Consider the following 19407-nt stretch of genomic DNA (forward strand, 5'->3'; position numbering starts at 1 on the left):
CGGTGCCCAAAACATAGAAACATAGAAGATAGGAGCAGGAGTAGGCCATTCGGCTCTCGAGCCTGCTCCGCCATTTAATGAGATCATGGCTGATCATCCAAATTCAGTACCCTGTCCCTGCTTTCTCCCCATATCCCTTGATCCTTTTAGCCTTAAGAAATATATCTAACTCCTTCTTGAATAATGAATTGGCCTCAACTGCCTTCTGTGGTAGAGAATTCCACAGGTTCACCACTCTCTGGGTGAAGAAATTCCTCCTCATCTTAGTCCCAAATGGCTTACCCCTTATCCTTAGACTGTGACCCCTGGTTCTGGACTCCCTCGCCATCGAAAACATCCTTCCTGCATCTAGTCTGTCTAGTCCTGTTAGAATTTTATACGTTTCAATGAGTTCCCCCCTCCTTCTTCTAAACTCTAGCAAATATAAGCCTACTCGACCCAATCTCTCTTCATACGTCATTCCTGCCATCCCAGGTATCAGTCTGGTGAATCTTCACTGCACTCCCTCCATGGCAAGAACATCCTTCCTCAGATAAGGCGACCAAAACTGCACACAATACTCAAGGTGTGATCTCACCAAGGCCCTGTACAGCTGCAGCAAGACACCCTTGTTCCTGTACTTGAATCCTCTTGCTATAAAGGCCAACATACCATTTGTCTTCTTAACTGCCTGCTGCACCTGCATGCTTACCTTCAGCAACTGGTGCACAAGGACACCCAGGTCTCGTTGCACTTCCCCTTCTCCCAATCTATTGCCATTCAGATAATAATCTGCCTTCCTGTTTTTGCCACCAAAGTGGATAACCTCTCATTTATCCACATATACTGCATCTGCCATGCATCTACCCAATCACCCAACCTGCCCAAATCATCCTGGAGTTTCTCGGCATCCTCCTCACAGCACACACGCCCACCCAGCTTTGTGTCATCTGCAAACTTGGAGATATTACATCTAGTTCCCTCATCTAGATCATTAACATATATTGTGAATAGCTGGGGTCCTAGCACCGATCGCTGCGGTACCCCACTAGTCACTGCCTGCCACTCGGAAAAAGACCTGTTTATTCCAACTCTTTGCTTCCTGTCTGCCAACCAGTTCTCTATCCAAGTCAGTACCTTACCCCCAATCTCATGTGCTTTAACTTTGCACGCTAATCTCTTATGCGGGACCTTATCAAAAGTCTTCTGAAAGTCCAAATACACCACATCCACTGGTTCTCCCTTATCTATTCTACCAGTTACATCCTCAAAAAATTCTAGTAGATTAGTCAAGCATGATTTACCTTTTGTAAATCCATGTTGACTTTGTCCGATCCTGTTACTGTTTTCCAAGTGCTCTGCTATTACATCTTTTATAATGGACTCTAGCATTTTCCCCACTACCAATGTCAGGCTTATAATTCCCTGTTTTCTCTCTACCACCTTTTTTAAATAGTGGGGTTACATTAGCTACCCTCCAATCCATGGGAACTGTTCCAGAGTCTATAGAATTTTGGAAGATGACCAGCAATGCATCTACTATTTCTAGGGCCACTTCCTTAAGCACCCTAAGGTGTAGATTATCAGGCCCTGGGGATTTATCGGCCTTCAATCCTGTCAATTTCCCTAACACCCATTTCCCTACAAATACTGATTTCATTCAGTTCCTCCCTCTCATTAGACCCTATGTTCCCTGACATCTCTGGGAGGTTATTTGTGTCCTCCTTTGTGAAGACAGAACCTAATTATGTATTTAATTGGTCTGCCATTTCTTTGTTCCCCATTATAAATTCCCCTGATTCTGACTGCAAGGGACCTATGCTTGACTTCACCAATCTTTTTCTCTTCACATATCTATAGAAGCTTTTACAGTCAGTTTTTATGTTCCCTGCAAACTTACTCTCATACTTTATTTTCCCCCTCTTAATTAATCCCTTTGTCCTCCTTTGCTGAATCCTAAACTGCTCCCAATCCTCAGGTTTGCTGCTTTTTCTGGCCAATTTATATGTCCTCTCCTTGGATCTTATGCTATCCCTAATTTCCCTTGGTTGAGCCACCTTTTTTGTTTTATTTTTATGCCAGACAGGGATGAACAAATTCTGTAGTTCATCCATGCGATCTTTAAATGTTTGCCATTGCCTATCCACCGTCAATCCTTTAAGTAACGTTCCCCAATCCATCCTAGCCAACTCGCGCCTCATACCATCATAGTTTCCTTTATTTAAATTCAGGACCCTAGTCTCTGAGTCAACTACTTCACTCTCCATCTTAATGAAGAATTCTATCATATTATGATCGCTCCTCCCCAAGGGGCCTCGCACAACAAGATTGCTAATCAATCCTTTCTCATTACATAATACCCAGTCTAAGATGGCCTGATCTTGAGTTGGTTCCTCGACATATTGGTCCAGGAAAGCATCCCGTATACACTCTAGGAATTCCTCCGCCACAGTATTGTTACTAATTTGGTTAGCCCAATCTATATCTAGATTAAAGTCACCCATGATAACTGCTGTGCCCTTATTGCACGCTTCTCTAATTTCCCTTTTAATGCCATCCCCAACCTCAGCATTACTGTTTGTGGGTCTGTATACAACTCCCACTAACGTTTTCTGCCCCATGGTATTTCTCAGCTCCACCCATACAGATTCCACATCATCAGAGCTAATATCCTTCCTTACTATTGTGTTAATCTCCTCTTTAACCAGCAATGCTACCCCACCTTCTTTTTGCCTGTCCTTCCTGAATATTGAATACCCCTGGATGATAAATTCCCAGCCTTGGTCACCCTGGAGCCGTGTCTCCGTAATCCCAATTATATCATATCCGTTTACATCTATTTGCGCAGCTAATTTATCCACCTTATTACGAATGCTCCTCGCATTAAGACACAAAGCCTTCAGGCTTGTTTTTTTAACACTCAGTCCTTTTAGAATTATTATTTACTGTGGCCCTGTTTGATTTACACCCTTGATTTCTCTGCCTTCCACTTTTGCTTTTCTCCTTCCTGTCTTTTGCTTCTAACCTTGCTTCACTTTCCTCTGTCTCCCTGCACAGGTTCCCGACCCCCTGCCATTTTAGTTTAAACCCTCCCCAACAGCACTAGCAAACACTCCCCCTAGGACATTGGTCCCGGTCCTGCCCAGGTGCAAACCATCCAGTTTGTATTGGTCCCACCTCCCCCAGAACCGGTTCCAATGTCCCCGGAATTTGAATCCCTCCCCCTTACACCATTCCTCTAGCCACGTATTCATCTGAAATATCCTTCTATTTCTACTCTGACTAGCACGTGGCACTGGTAGCAATCCTGAGATTACTACCTTTGAGGTCCTATTTTTTAATTTACCTCCTGACTCTCTATATTCAGCTTTTAGGACCTCATCCCGTTTTTTTTACCTATATCGTTGGTACCTATATGCACCACGACAACTGTCTGTTCACCCTCCTCCTCCAGAATGCCCTGCAGCCGCTCCAAGACATCCTTGACCCTTGCACCAGGGAGGCAACATACCATCCTGGAGTCTCATTTGTGGCCGCAGAAACGCCTATCTATTCCCCTTACAATAGAATCCCCTATCACTATAGCTCTCCCACTCTTTTTCCTTCCCTCCTGTGCAGCAGAACCACCCATGGTGCCAGGAAGTTGGCTGCTGCTGCCTTCCCCCGATAAGCCATCTCCCCAAACAATATCAAAAGCGGTATATCTGTTTGAGAGGGGGATGGCCACAGGGGACCCCTGCACTACCTGCCTGCGCCTAATACTCTGCCTGGCGGTCACCCATTCCCTTCCTGCCTGTGCAGCCTTTACCTGCGGTGTGACCAACTCCCTAAACATGCTATCCACGACGTCCTCAGCATCGCGAATGCTCCAGTATGTATCCATTCGCAGCTCCAGCGCCACAATGTGGTCTGCCAATAGCTGCAGCTGAATACACTTCCTGCACACATGGTCGTCAGGTCCCTGATTTCCCACATAGTGCAGGAGGAGCATGCCACGGGGCCGAGCTGTGCTGCCATGACTTACCCTTTAATTAATTCAAATTAAATTAAATCAAATCAATACCACTAATTACACTACAATTAAATGATATACTCAAGGGCCCTTGTTTACTAGCACTCCCCGCTACACCACAGAGACCGTAGAAACTATAAACCACAAAAATTAAGACCTTCTAAACTTTATAAACAATTAACCCTAAATCTTAAAACGGATTGCAGTACTCCAGATGGGGTCTGACCAAGACTCTGAACAACTGAAGCATCACTTCCTCACTTTTGCTTTCCAACCTCCTTGAGATAAAGGCCAACATTCCATTAGCCTTTATGATTACTTTTTGTAGCAGTGAACTGGCTTTTGATGATCTGTGCACTTGGACACACAAATCTCTTTGCTCCTCCACAGCTCCTAATCTTTCACCATTATGAAAATATTCCGTTAACTCCATGTGCCATAGCTTTGCCCACTCATTTAGTCTGTCTATGTCCCTTTGTAATTTCCTGCTCTCATCTACACAACATACATGTCCCTCCTAACTTTGTGTAATCTGTAAACTTGGATATACAGCTCTATTCCTTTATCCAAATCATTAATATATATGATGAAAAGCTGAGGCTTGAGTACAGTTCCCCAGGGATTATCGCTTGTTGCATCCCTCCAATCAGAGAAAATTCTTTTTATCCCTACTCTCTATCTTACCTCCCAACCAATTACCAACTTGTGCCACAAGGTTACCTCCAATTCCATGTGCTTTAATTTTGGTAATCTCTTGTGCAGAACCTTATCAAATGCCTTATTGAAATCCATATAGACAGCATTCATAGACACTCTCCTATGCACCATGGAAGTAACCACTTCAAAAAAATTCAATTAGATTAGTCCGACATGACTTACCCTTCACAAACCCATGCTGACTCTCTTTGTCTATAGTTACCTGCTTTCTTCCTCCCACCCTTCTTAAATAATGGAGTGATATTTACAATTTTCTAATCCAAGGGCACAATTCCTGAATCTAGAAAGCTTTGGAAAATTATAACTGACGTATCTATAATTTCCTCACCTATTTCTTTTAATACTCTGGATTGGAAACCATCAGGTCCTGGAGATTTGACTATCTTGGGTCCCATGTTTTCTCTATTACCATTGTTTTACTTATATTAAACCTACATGATTCCTCCCCTTGACCTGTGTTTAGCTTCCCATGTACAGCTGGTATTTTGTCCTCTTCTTCCAAGTCTGCCATTTCCTTATTATCTGTTATAGTCTTGCCTGCATCTGTCTTTACTGAGCCCACATTCCCCATTACCACTCTCTCTTAATATATTTATTAAAACTTTTGCTGTTAGCTTTGATATCCCTTGCATTTATTTCTCCTATTCCCTTTTTGCACCTCATTACTTTCTTTGTATCCCTTTATTGCTTTTTATTGTAGCTTTCATAGACTGTTGAATCTCCACTTTTCCTTGCATTAGCCTTTGATTTTGCTGGGAAAGGACAATTTTTCAGTTGAGAAGACTGAAGGTTGAGTTGGATGCAGCGGAAATAACTGGTGTGCCGGTTAATTTTATCTAAACTGTGTGTCTAATGTAATACTATTAAAAGATGTCCGTCACCTGTCTTACATTTCCTGAATTATTCTGTATTTCCATGTTTAGGACCACCAAACAGTTTTGCAAAATCTCTGCAGCACGCTGAAACTCTACTGTGGACTCAGCTTCAACCTGGGTGGAGATGGCTAATGACTAAGCATCAAGCAGAAGACAGTTGTTCAGATACAGATAGTGAAGATTCATTGCTACCTTTAGATGTGGATAACAGATTTCCTTCAGGGAGACTGCCTGAGGCGGAGCAGATTGCCTTTGACCTTGGTAAATGTTGCCAGCTGCAACGAAGTCTAAAAGGCGCTTTATTTCATGGTCATGTAAAATCATTGCCCTCGGATACTCAGGACACGGCTGATTTCCAGTATCATCAGGCCATATCAAGCTTAGCAAAGAATTATGCAAAACTTCAGATCCTGTTGGAACGCAGATCTTGTATTCTTCTTAATAAAGCATATGCCATAAGTGTAAGGGGAGCGTCTAAATTTGTAAGAAAACTGACAGGATTGCTGATTCAAGAGCAAGAAATGGCCAATAAAGTAAATCTGGGCATGGATCATTCAAGTGTCACATCTATCAAGAAACTTGGGCGTCTATGTGAAGAACTGAGATGCCATACAAGCCACTGGAAATGTCTTGGTGAAAAAATTAAGAATGATCCCTGGTTAAATTGTCAGCTGATACACATGGAGGAAACCTTTAACTGTATGAAGCAGGCTTTGACATTGTTGGGCATATATGCTGTTTTGCTCATGGAGCAATATATTTCCACAGTACTTCGTACCTTAGCATACGCTGAACCTTATAGCATGCCCTCCGAATCGCTTTGGGAATTTTTTCATGGTCTGGAAATATTCAACAGCATTGTATCCGAATCGAATATACATCAGTCATATCTTGAACTGAAGAACTGTGTTGAAATTAATGTAAATGAATCTGATTTACTGTCCCAAAGTCTGAAAGTAAAATTGTGTAGAAAGAGTGGGAACTGGAAAATTGAACCATTCATGACAGAAAGAGTGTTAAGGATTTTAGCTAATGAAAGGGGAAGAATAGCAGCCCAATGTTTCTATGAAGTCATCACGACAAATAAAATATTTCTTTCAACTGTGAGTGATAATAACCTCACAGCTCTGGATTGGAAAAATATAAAAATGTCTTTTCTTCAGAGATTTACAGGTAGTCATAATATTTTTTGTGGTGAAGAAATAAAAACTAGCCTGTGTCGACCAAAATTAGGGGACAACCAACAAGAATTGGAGCCCTGTAGCTGTAAGTCTTGTCACTCCATTCAAGAGTTCTGCATGGAAGATGAAGTGCTTCTGAACCATATTGTTGATGGTCTTGTTGCATCCAACATGCTGTGGCAACATGTTCTAAACAGGCCCAAGCCTGATAAACCACCGGAAACTAAAGCAGAAGACCTGCAATTGCAGCATACCATCTTCTCAGCAGAAAACAACCCTCAACAAGGTTTAGAAGCCAAACAAAATGATGAAATAAGTAGAAATCTTGCAGTTTCCCCTATCGGGAGAAAATCTGTACACTGGCAGGACTCTTCGTACTGTGAAGGAAAAGTTGTGCTGTTTTCTAAATACAAAGCCATGATGTGGAAAGCCTTTGCAACTCACCTGAGTGATCGATTCTACTTCCAACCATGGCTTTCTTATGGCAGCTCTCAACACACTATTGGAAAGCTGGACCAGTGCAAAGCCCAAATTACTGTACTACTTATCCAAGTACTGCATGAAGCATGTTACAAAGGTAAGCTTGACTACAGAATATTGCCTTCAGAGTGTGTACTTCTGCCTGATACAGTGCTGTATATGTATCATAAGTAGTACCACTCTGTATTGTCTTGTATTGCATAAATTTCCAGGAGATCTGTGGTCCTCTTTAAAATAAAACTGCAGTAGAATAGTTTCGAAACAGTAATCTGTTTTATACTCCTGGATTACATTCTCTCTTTTTTTGTTCGAACATTCAGGCTAACAAAATGGCAGAGCAGGCTCACTGGGTCAAATGGCCTCGTACCCCATTAAAATCATATAATCATACAGCACAGAACGGAAGCCATTTGTGCCTGTGCCAGCTTTTTGAAAGAACTATCCAATTAGTCCCACTCCTCTGCTCTTTCCCCATAGCCTTGCAAATTTTTCCTTTTCAAATTTATATCCAATTCCTTTTTGAAAGTTACTATTGAATCTGCTTCCCCCCACCCTTTCAGGCAGTGTATTCCAGATCATAACAACTCATTGCATAAGAAAAATTCTCCTGATCTGCCTCTGGTTTGTTTGCCAATTATCTTAAATCTGTGTCCTCTGGTTGCCGACCCTCTTGTCAGTGGAAACAATTTCTCCTTATCTACTCTCATCAAAACCCCTCATAATTTTGAACACTTCTAGTAAATGTCTCATTGACTTTTTCTGTTCTAATGAAAGCAATCCCAGTTTTTCCAGTCTCTCCACATAACTGACATCCCTCAACCCTGGTACCATTCTAGTAAATCTCCTCTGCACCCTCTCCAAGGCCTTGACATCCTTCCTAAAGTGTAATGCCCAGAATTAAAAAATAATAATTCTCTGGATAAGAATGTAGCTAGCAAGACGGCATTTATTGCCCATCCCTAGTTGCCCTTGGTCAATGGGAAATTTACTAGAAGTGTTCAAAATTATGAGTGGTTTTGATTAGAGTAAATAAGGGGAAACTTTCCACTGGCAGGAGGGTCGGCAACCAGAGGGCACAGATTTAAAATAATTGGCAAACAAACTAGAGGCGAGATGAGGAGAATTTTTGTTATGCAACGAGTTGTTATGATCTGGAATGCACTGCCTGAAAGGGTGGGGGAAACAAATTCAATAGTAACTTTCAAAAAGGAATTGGATATAAACTTGAAAAGGAAGAAAGTGGTGGTGAGCCACCTTCTTGAACCTCTGCAGTCCATGTGCTGAAGCTATCCACACAGTGCTGTTAGGTAGTGAGTTCCAGGATTCCGAGCTAGGATTCTGAGCCAGCGACCATGAAGGAATGGTGATTATATATCCAAGTTGGGATGGTGTTTCCATGCATCTGCTGCCCTTGCCCTTCTAGGTGGAGGACATCGTGGGTTTGGGAGCTGCTGTCGAAGAAACATTGGCGAGTTGCTGCAGTGCATCCTGTGGATAGTACGCACTGCAACCATCGTGTGCCGGTGGTGGAGGGAGTGGATGTTTAAGGTGGTGCCTCAGTATTAGACACAATACTCCAGCTGAGGCCTAATCAGTGATTTACAAAGGAGCATTGCTAAGATGCAGCCATTCATTAACTTTCTCCATTGCCATGTGACCAAGTTATCTTAAAGTACAGGAAACTTTCGATTTACCGGCACCTAAATAACCGGAAATCTCGGTTAACCGGCAAAATTCAGGAGTAGGTTCATACTTCATATTACTTGCCTTCCTCCATGTGTTGCTGTGCAAGGGTGTGGCTGCAGCTGTTGCTAAGCTACAGAGACGCTTGCAACTTTTGCCCATTGTTCTGAACCTGTTGCTAAGCAATAGGGTTTGTTGCTTTATATGGAGTTCTCCGCTCTCGTATCTTTTACGATAGCGCTCGGTGATCCGGAATTTTTGATGAACCGGCACTACGTCGGTCCCGTCAGTGCCGGATTAAAAAAAGTTTCCTATATGTCCAATTTCAAAGCATGGCAAATAGTCACTCATAGTTAATAAAAACAGAAAATGCTGGAAATACTCAGCAGGTTCAGGCAGCATCTGTGGAGAGAGAAACAGATTTAACGTTTCAGGTCGATGACCTTCGTCAGAACGAGTTTCATCGACCTGAAACGTTAACTCTGTTTCTGTCTCCACAGATGCTGCCTGACCTGCTGAGTATTTCCAGTATTTTCTGTTTTTATTTCAGATTTCCAGCATCCACAGTATTTTGCTTTTGTAATAGTCACTCATAACTTCCTTGCTTTTGTACTCTGTCTCTATTTATAAAGCCAAGGATCCAGCATGCTTTTTTAACAGCAACTTGTCCTGCCACCGTCAAAGATTTGTGTATGTGAACCCCCAGGTCTTGCTGTTCCCGCACCCCCTTTAATATTGTACCATTTAGTTTATATTGCCTGATCATTAATATATATCAAAAAGAGCAGTGGTCCTAATACCGACCCCCTGGGGAACATCACTGTATACCCACCTCCTGTCTGAAAAACAACCATTCACCACTACTCCTTGCTTTCTGTCTCAGTCAATTTTGTATCTATGCTGCCACTCCCCTTCTAATCCCATGGGCTTCAATTTTGCTAACGCCTATTATGTGGCACTTTATCAAATGCCTTTTGAAAGTCTATATACTCAACATTAATTGCACTACCTTCATCAATCCTCTCTGTTATTTCATCGAAGAACCCAATCAATTTTGTCAGACACGATTTAGCTTTAACAAATCCATGTTGGCTGTCGTTTATTAACCCATGTTTTTCCAAGTAGTTGTTTCCCCACCACTGATGCTAGGCTGACTGGCCTGTAGTTACAGGGTTTATTCCTCTCTCCTTTTTTGAACAGTGGTGTAACATTTGCAACCCTCCACTCCTCTGGCACTACTCACATATCCAAGGAGGATTGAAAGATTTCCACCCTTGCTCCCCTCAGCAACCTAGGATCCTTCCCATCTGGGCCGGGTGACTTTTCTACTTTGAACGCTGGCATGGCAACCTTTTTAAGTACCTCCTCTTTATCTATTTATATCTTATCCAATTTCTTTATAGCCCTTCCTCCTTTACTGTGACATTGACAGTATCCTCTTTTTTGAAGACCGATGCAAAGTACTATATTTAACTTCCATTTACAATTAGGCGATTGCGGTCATCCCAGAGGGGAAATCACCTGGAGCACTGTTCTTTTAAGAAAATTGTTTCCTTAATGGCTCGGTGATCTTTCTGACTGTGCTTTATATAAAGCCTTGTTCTGGTTGTGTTCTCATTGGTAGCACATTGAATCAAAAAATTTGTAGCACAGAAGGAACAATTGCATCTGTGCCAGTGCTAGCTGGTGATCTGCAGTCGTTAATAACCATCTGTGTGAATTGCTGTTGGTTTTCTTTTTGTTTAACAAAACAGTTTAACATTTTCTAACTCTAGAAGTGGAGAGTGGAAGCTTCTTTGAACATTTTCCAGTTTGCTTGAGATTATTTTATAGTTTTAGTCAGTTAACGACTTGTGTTGCTCTTCATCAGTGTCATTATGTGCAATGCATCACAGCCCCAGGACATCGCTGCAGGAATTCCCCAGGGCAGTGTCCTAGGCCCAACCATCTTCAGCTGCTTCATCAATGACCTTCCCTCCAACATAAGGTCAGAAATGGGGATGTTCGCTGATGACTGCACAGTGTTCAACTCCTCAGATAATGAAGCAGTCCATGCCCGCATGCAACAAGACCTGGACAATGTTCAGGCTTGGACTGATAAGTGGCAGGTAACATTTGCGCCACAGAAGTGCCAGGCAATGACTATATCCAACAAGCAAGAGTTTAATCACCACCCCTCATCATTCAATGGAATTACCATCGCCGAATCCCCCACCATCAACATCCTGGGAGGTCACCATTGACCAGCAACTTAACTGGACCAGCCACCTAAATACTGTGGCAACAAGAGCAGGTCAGAGGCTAGGTATTCTGTGGCGAGTGTCTCACCTCCTGACTCCCCAAAGCCTTTCCACCATTTACAAGGCACAAGTAAGGAGTGTGATGGAATACTCTCCACTTGTCTGGATGAGTGCAGCTCCAACAACACTCAAGAAGCTTGACACCATTCAGGATAAAGCAGCCCGCTTGATTGGCACTCCATCCACCACCTTAAACATTCACTCCCTCAACCACCGGCGTACCGTGGCTGCAGTGTGTACCATCTACAAGATGCACTGCAGCAACTCGCCAAGGCTTCTTCGGCAGCACCTCCCAAACCCGCGACCTCTCAGGTATACGTAAAAGATCCTATGGCACTATTTCGAAGAAGAGAAGGGGAGTTATCCCCAGTGTCCTGGCCAATATTTATCACTCAGTCAACATCACCAAAGCAGATTATCTGGTCATTATCACATTGCTGTTTGTGGGAGCTTGTGCGCAAAATTGGCTGCCGCATTTCCTACATTACAACAGTAACTACACTTCAAAAATACTTAATTGGCTGTAAAGCGCTTTGGGACATCTGGTGGTCGTGAAAGGTGCTACATAAATGCAAGTCTTCTTTCTTTCCTTCTTTCTATCTGTTTTATCTTTGTTTCAAGTTTGCTTTAGTTAAATTTAAAACCTTGGTTTGCAACTCTCCCTTCTCCTTCTCAAACCTACTATCAAATTCAATCATAGTCACTATTTGCAACATGTTCCCTTACCGTCAACGAATTCTGGTTTGTTACTAAATCTAATATGGCCTATTCCCTTATCGGTTTGCTTCATGCATCCCTGATCAGCATATTTAGACATCTTTCAGTGTATCACTACCATCATGAGGTCTATAGACAACTCCTACTTAAATCTTGCATCCTTTGTTCCTTAACTGTATCCATAGGCCGGAGTTTTCTTTACCTTGGCGGGCCCGGTGCGGTTGGTGGCCATGTCGGGTCCCGACCCCGCTGCTGGCTCCATCCAGCTGTTGAAATGAACTTGCCTTAATGGGGCCTATTAAGCCCACCCAGCGCGTTACCCGGCCCATTGAGATGGAGTGGGTCTGGTCATGTCATTCATGACGCGTTTTCAGCCAGGATCTTTAAAGGGACCATGGCCACATGAGGAAAAACTCTTTTACGCAGCGAGTGGTTATGATCTGGAATGCACTGCCTGAAAGTGTGGTAGAGGCAGATTCAATTGTGGCTTTCAAAAGGGAATTAGCTAAGTTCCTAAAAGAGAAAATTTTGCAGGGCTATGGAGAAAGGTTGACTATTGTGACTAGCTGAAGTACTCTTGCAGCGAGCTGGCACAGCCTCGACGGGCCGAATGGCCTCCCACTGTGCTGTAACGATTCTATGATTCTACATTACATTTGAAGTTTCATCTAACATAGTGCTGTCAGTGCACTACAGCGTTGGAGTGCTGCAAACACTGATAATGACTACACAGAGGCAGAGGGCTGCACCCAGGTTCTCCGATGACTCCCTCCATATGCTTATGGAGGGAGTCACAGATCACAGGGAGGTCCTTTTCCTTTCTGATGGGCGGAAGAGACCTCCCTTGGAGACCAGGACAGCCTGTTTGCAGATTGTAGAGGAGGTCACAAGCAGGGATGTGGCTAGGCGGACCTGGTTGCAGTGCCACAAACATTTCAATGATCTCATTAGATCAGGAAATGTTAGTACAAAGCCACACTCAACTTCATCCTGCTGTGCCTCTCATCACATCCCCATCACTCTGCCTTCCCTACCCTACTCCTGCACTTCCTTACTCACACCAACATACCTTGCACCTCTATCCATCCCTCTCTATCTACATTATCACATCCCCATCTCACTAGCCACCCCTCACCCTCATTCTAGTGCAATCATACCAACTAACAACACACAAAGGTAGCCACTTGGGTGTTTTATCCAATGTTTATGTAAAGTTTCTGTTAATGTGGTGTTAAACATAAAAATCTTTATTTTCAACACTTTCTGGCCTTGGACAGATTTGTGTGCACCTTTGGAATAGGCTTAGAGAGTTGCAGTGAATGGTGAGGCATAACGGTACCCCCCGCAATGGTGATGAGTGTGAAAGGAATGGCTTGGTCATTGTAGGGATGCTTTATGGTGTTGGTGTGGTGCCAACCTGGCGCATCATGTGGCAGCCCTATGGTTGTACAGCATAAAGTTAACTAAATCTGACCATGATGAGGTTGATGTTGTTGGTGCTGCTGGTGTGCCTGGTGCTGCTGGTGTTGGGGCTCATCGTGGTCTGAATCTGAGGACTACGGTGAGACAGTATAAATGGCACCCATGTTGATGGAATAGATGGCAGGTGAAGTAGAGATGACAGAAGCATTCTGTCAATGGTGAGAGAGTTCTTCCAATGATGGAGACTTTGCTAGAAAGACTTGCAGCCTGCAGAATCTGTGCTGGAAATGGACTGAGCAACAGCTTCTGCCTGAGGAAAGTGATCATCTGTCAGGTGGGAGCTTTTAATTTAATGTATATTTGATGCTAACAAGTAATCAGCTGGAGCAATGGCCACGGAACTCCCGCCTCAGGTTGACAGACCTGCTTCCCGAGCTGCGTGAATCCCGTGGCCGTGCAGGGAAATTTAAAAAGTAAGTGAAAAAAGACTTTTAAGTGCCTGTAAACTATCTGATAATCATCTCAATTGGGTCCCCTGCCGCTGCTGGTCTGGTCGGCTCCGCGATGACGGACGTGCCTGGGGGAAAGGCGCGTGGAAGTGAGATGATCCGCTGTCAAAAATAACAACTTTCCCACCCGACCCGCCACCGATCGCGCTGGCTACCACCTCTCAAAATTCCAGCCATAATGTGTTCCACTGCCTGATCACCCTTCCTGAAATCCTTTCTTTCTACTGATATAATTGTGCTTTTTATCAATATTGCTACTCCTATCCTTTCTCAGTTTCTCAAGTAACCCCAACTTCAATGAGCTATTAAATATATGAGCCAGTTGCTCACATAATACATCTCCCATTTCCTTCAGTACTCTGGAAGAAAGGAGCACCTCTATTCAATACCAATGACACTAGAATCATCTTCAGTAGTGAAAATAGATCCATAGTATCTATTTAGAACTTCAGCCATATTCTGATCCTCGGACCTAATGTGCCCTGCTAAACCTCTCAGAAGGTCCGTGTGATCCCTGAAGGTGGCAGGACATATTGAGAAAGTGGTTAACAAAAGCATATGGGATCTTGGGTTTCATAAATAGAGGTATTGAGTACAAAAGTAGAGAAGTTATGCTGAACCTTTATAAAGCGCTGGTTAGGCCACAACTGGAGTATTGCATCCAGTTCTGGTCACCACACTTTAGGAAGGATGTGAAGGCCCTTGAGAGGGTGCAAAGGAGATTTACCAGAATGGTTCCAGGGATGGGGGATCTTGACTACAAGGACAGGTTGGAGAAGCTAAATTTGTTTTCATTAGAGCAAAGGAGGTTGAGGGGTGATTTGATAGTGTACAAGATTATGACGGGTTTGGATAGGCTAGACGGGGAACGGCTGTTCCCACTAGTTGATGGTACAAGGACTCGAGGACACAGATTTAAGCTTTTGGGAAAGAGATACAGGGGGGATGTGAGGGAAAACTTTTTTACGCAGCGAGTGGTGAGGACCTGGAACTTGCTGCCGACGGAAGTGGTGGAAGTGGACGCACTCAATGTTTGCAAGGGGAGACTGGATAGGCACTTGAGGGAAATAAACTTGCAGGGCTATGGGGATAGAGCGGGGGAATGGGACTGACTGGATTGCTCTACAGAGAGCCGGCATGGACTCGATGGGCCAAAAGGCCTCCTTCTGTGCTGTTATGACTCTATTTTCCGACTTCCGACTTCACTTTTTTTTTTTACCATCTTCTCTTCTTCTTAGGCAGTCCCTCGGAACCGAGGATGACTTGCCTCCACACTAAAAGTGAGTTCTCAGGTGACTGATGAGTCCAATGCGGGACCCACAGTCTCTGTCACAGGTGGGGCAGACGGTGGTTGAAGGGGCGGGTGGGTGGGGTGCTTGGGTTGATGTGCGCTCCTTCCGCTGTTTGCGCTTGGCTTCCGCTTGCTCCCGGCGAAGAGACACGAGGTGTTCGGCGCCTTCCCGGATGCTTCTCCACTTTGTGCGGTCTTGGGCCAGAAATTCCCAGGTGTTGGTGGGGATGTTGCACTTTTTCAAGGAGGCTTTGAGGGTGTCCTTGAAGCGTTTCCTCTGCCCACCTGGGGCTCTCTTGCTGTGCCGGAGCTCCGAGTAGAGCGCTTTGCTACACTTGCTCATAATCCTTTTTTTCCAATGCCTTTTTGCCATTTCTAAAAGTGGCTTCACTTATCTTCATACATATCATACACCTGCCTACTCTCTTGATAGTTATTTGCTTTAAACCTAGTGAAATATCTCTTTTTGAGGATAATTTTCATTAAGCTATTTAGGTTTCACTTTACCATGTACCCTTCTTTATATCTGAGGAACTCGCATGGTTTCCTTGGTGGAGAAATTCAACTTACGGCTGCCCATTTTGCACTTGTAAAATTAACTGAGGGTGCTAGAATTGTCTTCGGAGCCTTGGTGCCCGCTAACCGATGAATCTTGCTGGATTTAGGTTTGGCTATGATGTCTCATTCGACAAACAGTCTGATGACATTGCTTATCAAAATTCTCAGATGGAGAGTGCCCATTTGAGCAAGGTATCAGAGAGTTGACATTGTGCATGGAACTGATGCCCAGCACAAGTCACCACCTTCAAGAGGAGCAGGATGGGAGAAGGGGAAGATTATGCATTTTGAATATGCCAGAATAATTGTTATAGGCTGTAAATGCTTTAAAAGAGCAATTAAATTTGATTCTGGTTAACCAAAAAAAATCAATGTTTGAGATTTTTTCAAAAACCAGGAAAACATAGATTTCATAAATACCAGTTTCTCAAACAGTATGCTATGATTACTAGTTTCTAAAATAATACGTTCTTTTTTATTTTGTGTGAATGAGAGGATAAATTGATTATGTAGTAGCATTCTGAGGTTTTTAGTGCCACTGTACGGCCAAAAATTGCATCACACAAAGTAATGCTCAGAAAATGTTTTATTCTGGGTGTGGAATTTAAGGTACTTTTTAAAATATATAATTTTGGAGTAAGGACATGTGCTCACCATCCTGTATGAGATGAGTTTTCTTTCTATACGTCTGTGAAATCTTTAGTCATATCTGACAGCAAAAGGACAAAGGAAAGTTGCCCTTTGGTAGCAAGAGAATGTCATTTGTGTGGACTGATAGCTGTAATCATTCATCTGCTGCTGCAGTAAATTCTAGTCATTGTTTAATGAAAAGCTTTTTCTTGCAACCGTAAATTGGTTTCAATATTCCACAAGGGTTTAGTGATGTAAATTATTCTTCCTTGCCTCTTTTAATCTTCTGACTGAACTTCCTTGAGAAATATGCAGATTTTATTGTCTCTCTCAAGTATGTTAAACAATACTTTATAAAATTGTAAGCTTCAATATTTGAGAACATAATTAAACTATATTAAAGCAGTGCTCCTAACGTTAAGAAAAATTGGCAGCAGATTTTAAATTTGGCAAAATCCTTGTGCTAATCTTCGAATTTCTCCATGGCCTTACTCCACCCTACCTGCAACCTCTTGGTCTTGCATCTCTGGCCTCCTGTAGACTTCCCCAACCCTTTCTTTCCCCCACCATTGATGGTAGAGCTTGAAGTTGTCTACACATTGAGCTCTCTGACATCCCATCCCTAAAGCCTGATTTCCCCGACTCCCCAAACCCTTTCCACCATCTACAAGACACAAGTCAGGAGTGTGATGGAATACTCTCCACTTGCCTGGATGAGTGCAGCTCCAACAACACTCAAGGAGCTCGACACCATCCAGGACAAAGCAGTCCGCTTGATTGGCACCCCATCCACCACCTTAAACATTCACCCCCTTCACCACCGGCGTACCATGTCTGCAGTGTGTACCATCTACAAGATGCTCTGCAGCAACTCACCAAGGCTTCTTCGGCAGCACCTCCCAAACCCACAACCTCTTCCACCTAGAAGGACAAGGGCAGCAGGCGCATGGGAACACCACCACCTCCAAGTTCCCCTCCAAGTCACACACCATCCTGACTTAGAAGTATATTGCCGATCCTTCATCGTCGCTGGGTCAAAATCCTGGAACTTCCTCCCTAACAGCATTGTGGGAGTACCTTCACCACACAGACTGCAGCGGTTCAAGAAGGTGGCTCACCACCACCTTCTCGAGGGCAATTAGGGATGGGCAATAAATGCTGGCTTTTCCAGCAACGCCCTGATCCCATAAAATGAATTAAAAAAAAAACTCCTCTGCCTCTTTACTTTCTCTACTCCTTAAAACATAGCTCTTCACCCAAGCCTTCAGCCACTCTTCATAAACTCTCTCCTCTGGCATGGCATTTTCTTCTTCTTCCTACTATTGAAATGCTTTGTGACATTATTTTAAATGTGCTATGTAAGTGTAAGATTTGTTCTATTTTTAAAATATTAAAATAAAAAAATGGTTTGAGTCAAATACAATTAATGTTTGCATGCAACTCGTGCATTAATTTAGAGCATACTGCATAACAAGAACCAGAATCAAAAGCCAGTTCATAATGTGAGTACTAATTAGCTCTTTTTAGTCTCTTCTATCATCTTTGTGATTTAAGGCTGTGCCTATTATGACTGGAATTTTCAACTAGAGACGACCAGGGAATATGTTTTGAACTCTTTTTGGAATAGTGAGAAGTATATAGACTCTTGATCTCTTTTTTTCTGTTCCCCTTTGTGTTTCTTTTTCAATTTTTTCACTGTTTCTCCATTACTGGAGGCAACAACTTTTGCTGAAATATGGTTCCATGGCCATATTTCATTGTGAGCCAGAATAGTGATCCACGTGGTGGTGGGGGACGGCGGGGGGGGGGGTGGGGGACGGCGGGGCGGTGGGGGACGGCGGGGGTGGGGGGGGAGGCTTCACAGACAAGCTTGATCCTGTTCTGCTCTGGTCTGATGCTCTCGGGTACATGTATTTTCCACCAGAGGTCACTAGATTCCACAGTGTTCAGCTGCATCCACAATTCCTTTAGTCATAAGAACATAAGAAATAGGAGCAGGCGTAGACCATTCGGCCCTTCGAGTCTGCGCTGCCATTCAATAAGACCATGGCTGATCTTTTACCTCAACTCCACCTTCCCGCTCTATCCCTATATCCCTTGATTCACTTAGTGCCCACAAACCTATCGATCTCTGTCTTGAATATACTCAAGGACTGAGCATCCACAGCTCCCTGGGGAAAAATGAATTTCTTTCCTGTGATAGTATGTGTGGGGTTTAATTGACCTATGTTTTCTCTCGTGTGTATGCGGCAGGTTTGGTGGGTTACTTGTATTCAATTTAACAACTTGCCATCATGGGATTTGAACTTTCAACCTTTAGGTTACCAGTGCAGGACCGTAACCAGTAGGCTATCGTACCTGCTATTAAGCAGCCCACAGCAGGACGTGGATAATATCCATGACAAGTAGCAAGGAACATTCACGCCAAATGCCAAGTAGTGACTATCTTAAACAAAAGAAAACACGGCCCTCTCCCCATGATGTTTTTCTTCTTTCAATGCATCAAATGCAAAATATTAGGGCAATTTTGACTCAATTTATTGGTGTCACTGGCTCAATGGTAGCACTCTTGCCTTCTGAGTCAGAGGTTGTAGGTTCACGCCCCATTCCAGAGACTTGACCATGTAAACTAAGCTGACACTTCTGTGCAGCACTGCGGGAGTGCTGCACTATCGGAGGTGCCGTCTTTCAAATGAGACGTTAAACTGAGGCTCCGTTCGCACTCTCAGGTGGACGTAAAAGATCCGATGGCACTATTCAAAGAAGAGCAGAGGAGTTCTCCCTGTGTTCTGGCCAACAGTTATCCTTCAACCAACACCTAAAACAGATGATCTTCATTTATTTCATTACTGTTTGTGTGTACATAAATTGGCTGCTGCTTTTCCTACATTACACCAGTGACTACACTTCAAAAGTACATCGTTGGCTGTAATGTGCTTTGGGCCACTCAGCTTGTGAAAGGTGCGATATAGGTGCAAATCTTTCTTTGAACTTCAATGACACCGTCATCGCAGAGTCTCCCACTGTCAACATTTTGGAGGTCACCATTGCCT

The 19407-nt window shown here is 43.4% G+C and overlaps 1 protein-coding gene across 10 annotated transcripts in view; it reads left to right on the plus strand.

Annotated features, from left to right (window-relative positions):
• The window catches only part of ccdc142 (coiled-coil domain containing 142), a 221509-nt gene that overhangs the window by 58707 nt on the left and 143395 nt on the right, over positions 1 to 19407 (plus strand). For all 10 annotated transcript variants that reach the window (XM_085975438.1, XM_085975437.1, XM_085975439.1 and 7 more), the window contains one exon: positions 5632 to 7341. In XM_085975438.1, the coding sequence (XP_085831564.1) occupies positions 5632 to 7341 (1710 nt within the window). The remainder of the gene's footprint in view (positions 1 to 5631; positions 7342 to 19407) is intronic.

Source organism: Somniosus microcephalus, chromosome 2 (assembly GCF_052327205.1).
Source record: "Somniosus microcephalus isolate GS21.2 chromosome 2, FLI_Smic_1.0, whole genome shotgun sequence".
Classification (NCBI taxonomy): Eukaryota; Metazoa; Chordata; class Chondrichthyes; order Squaliformes; family Somniosidae; genus Somniosus; species Somniosus microcephalus.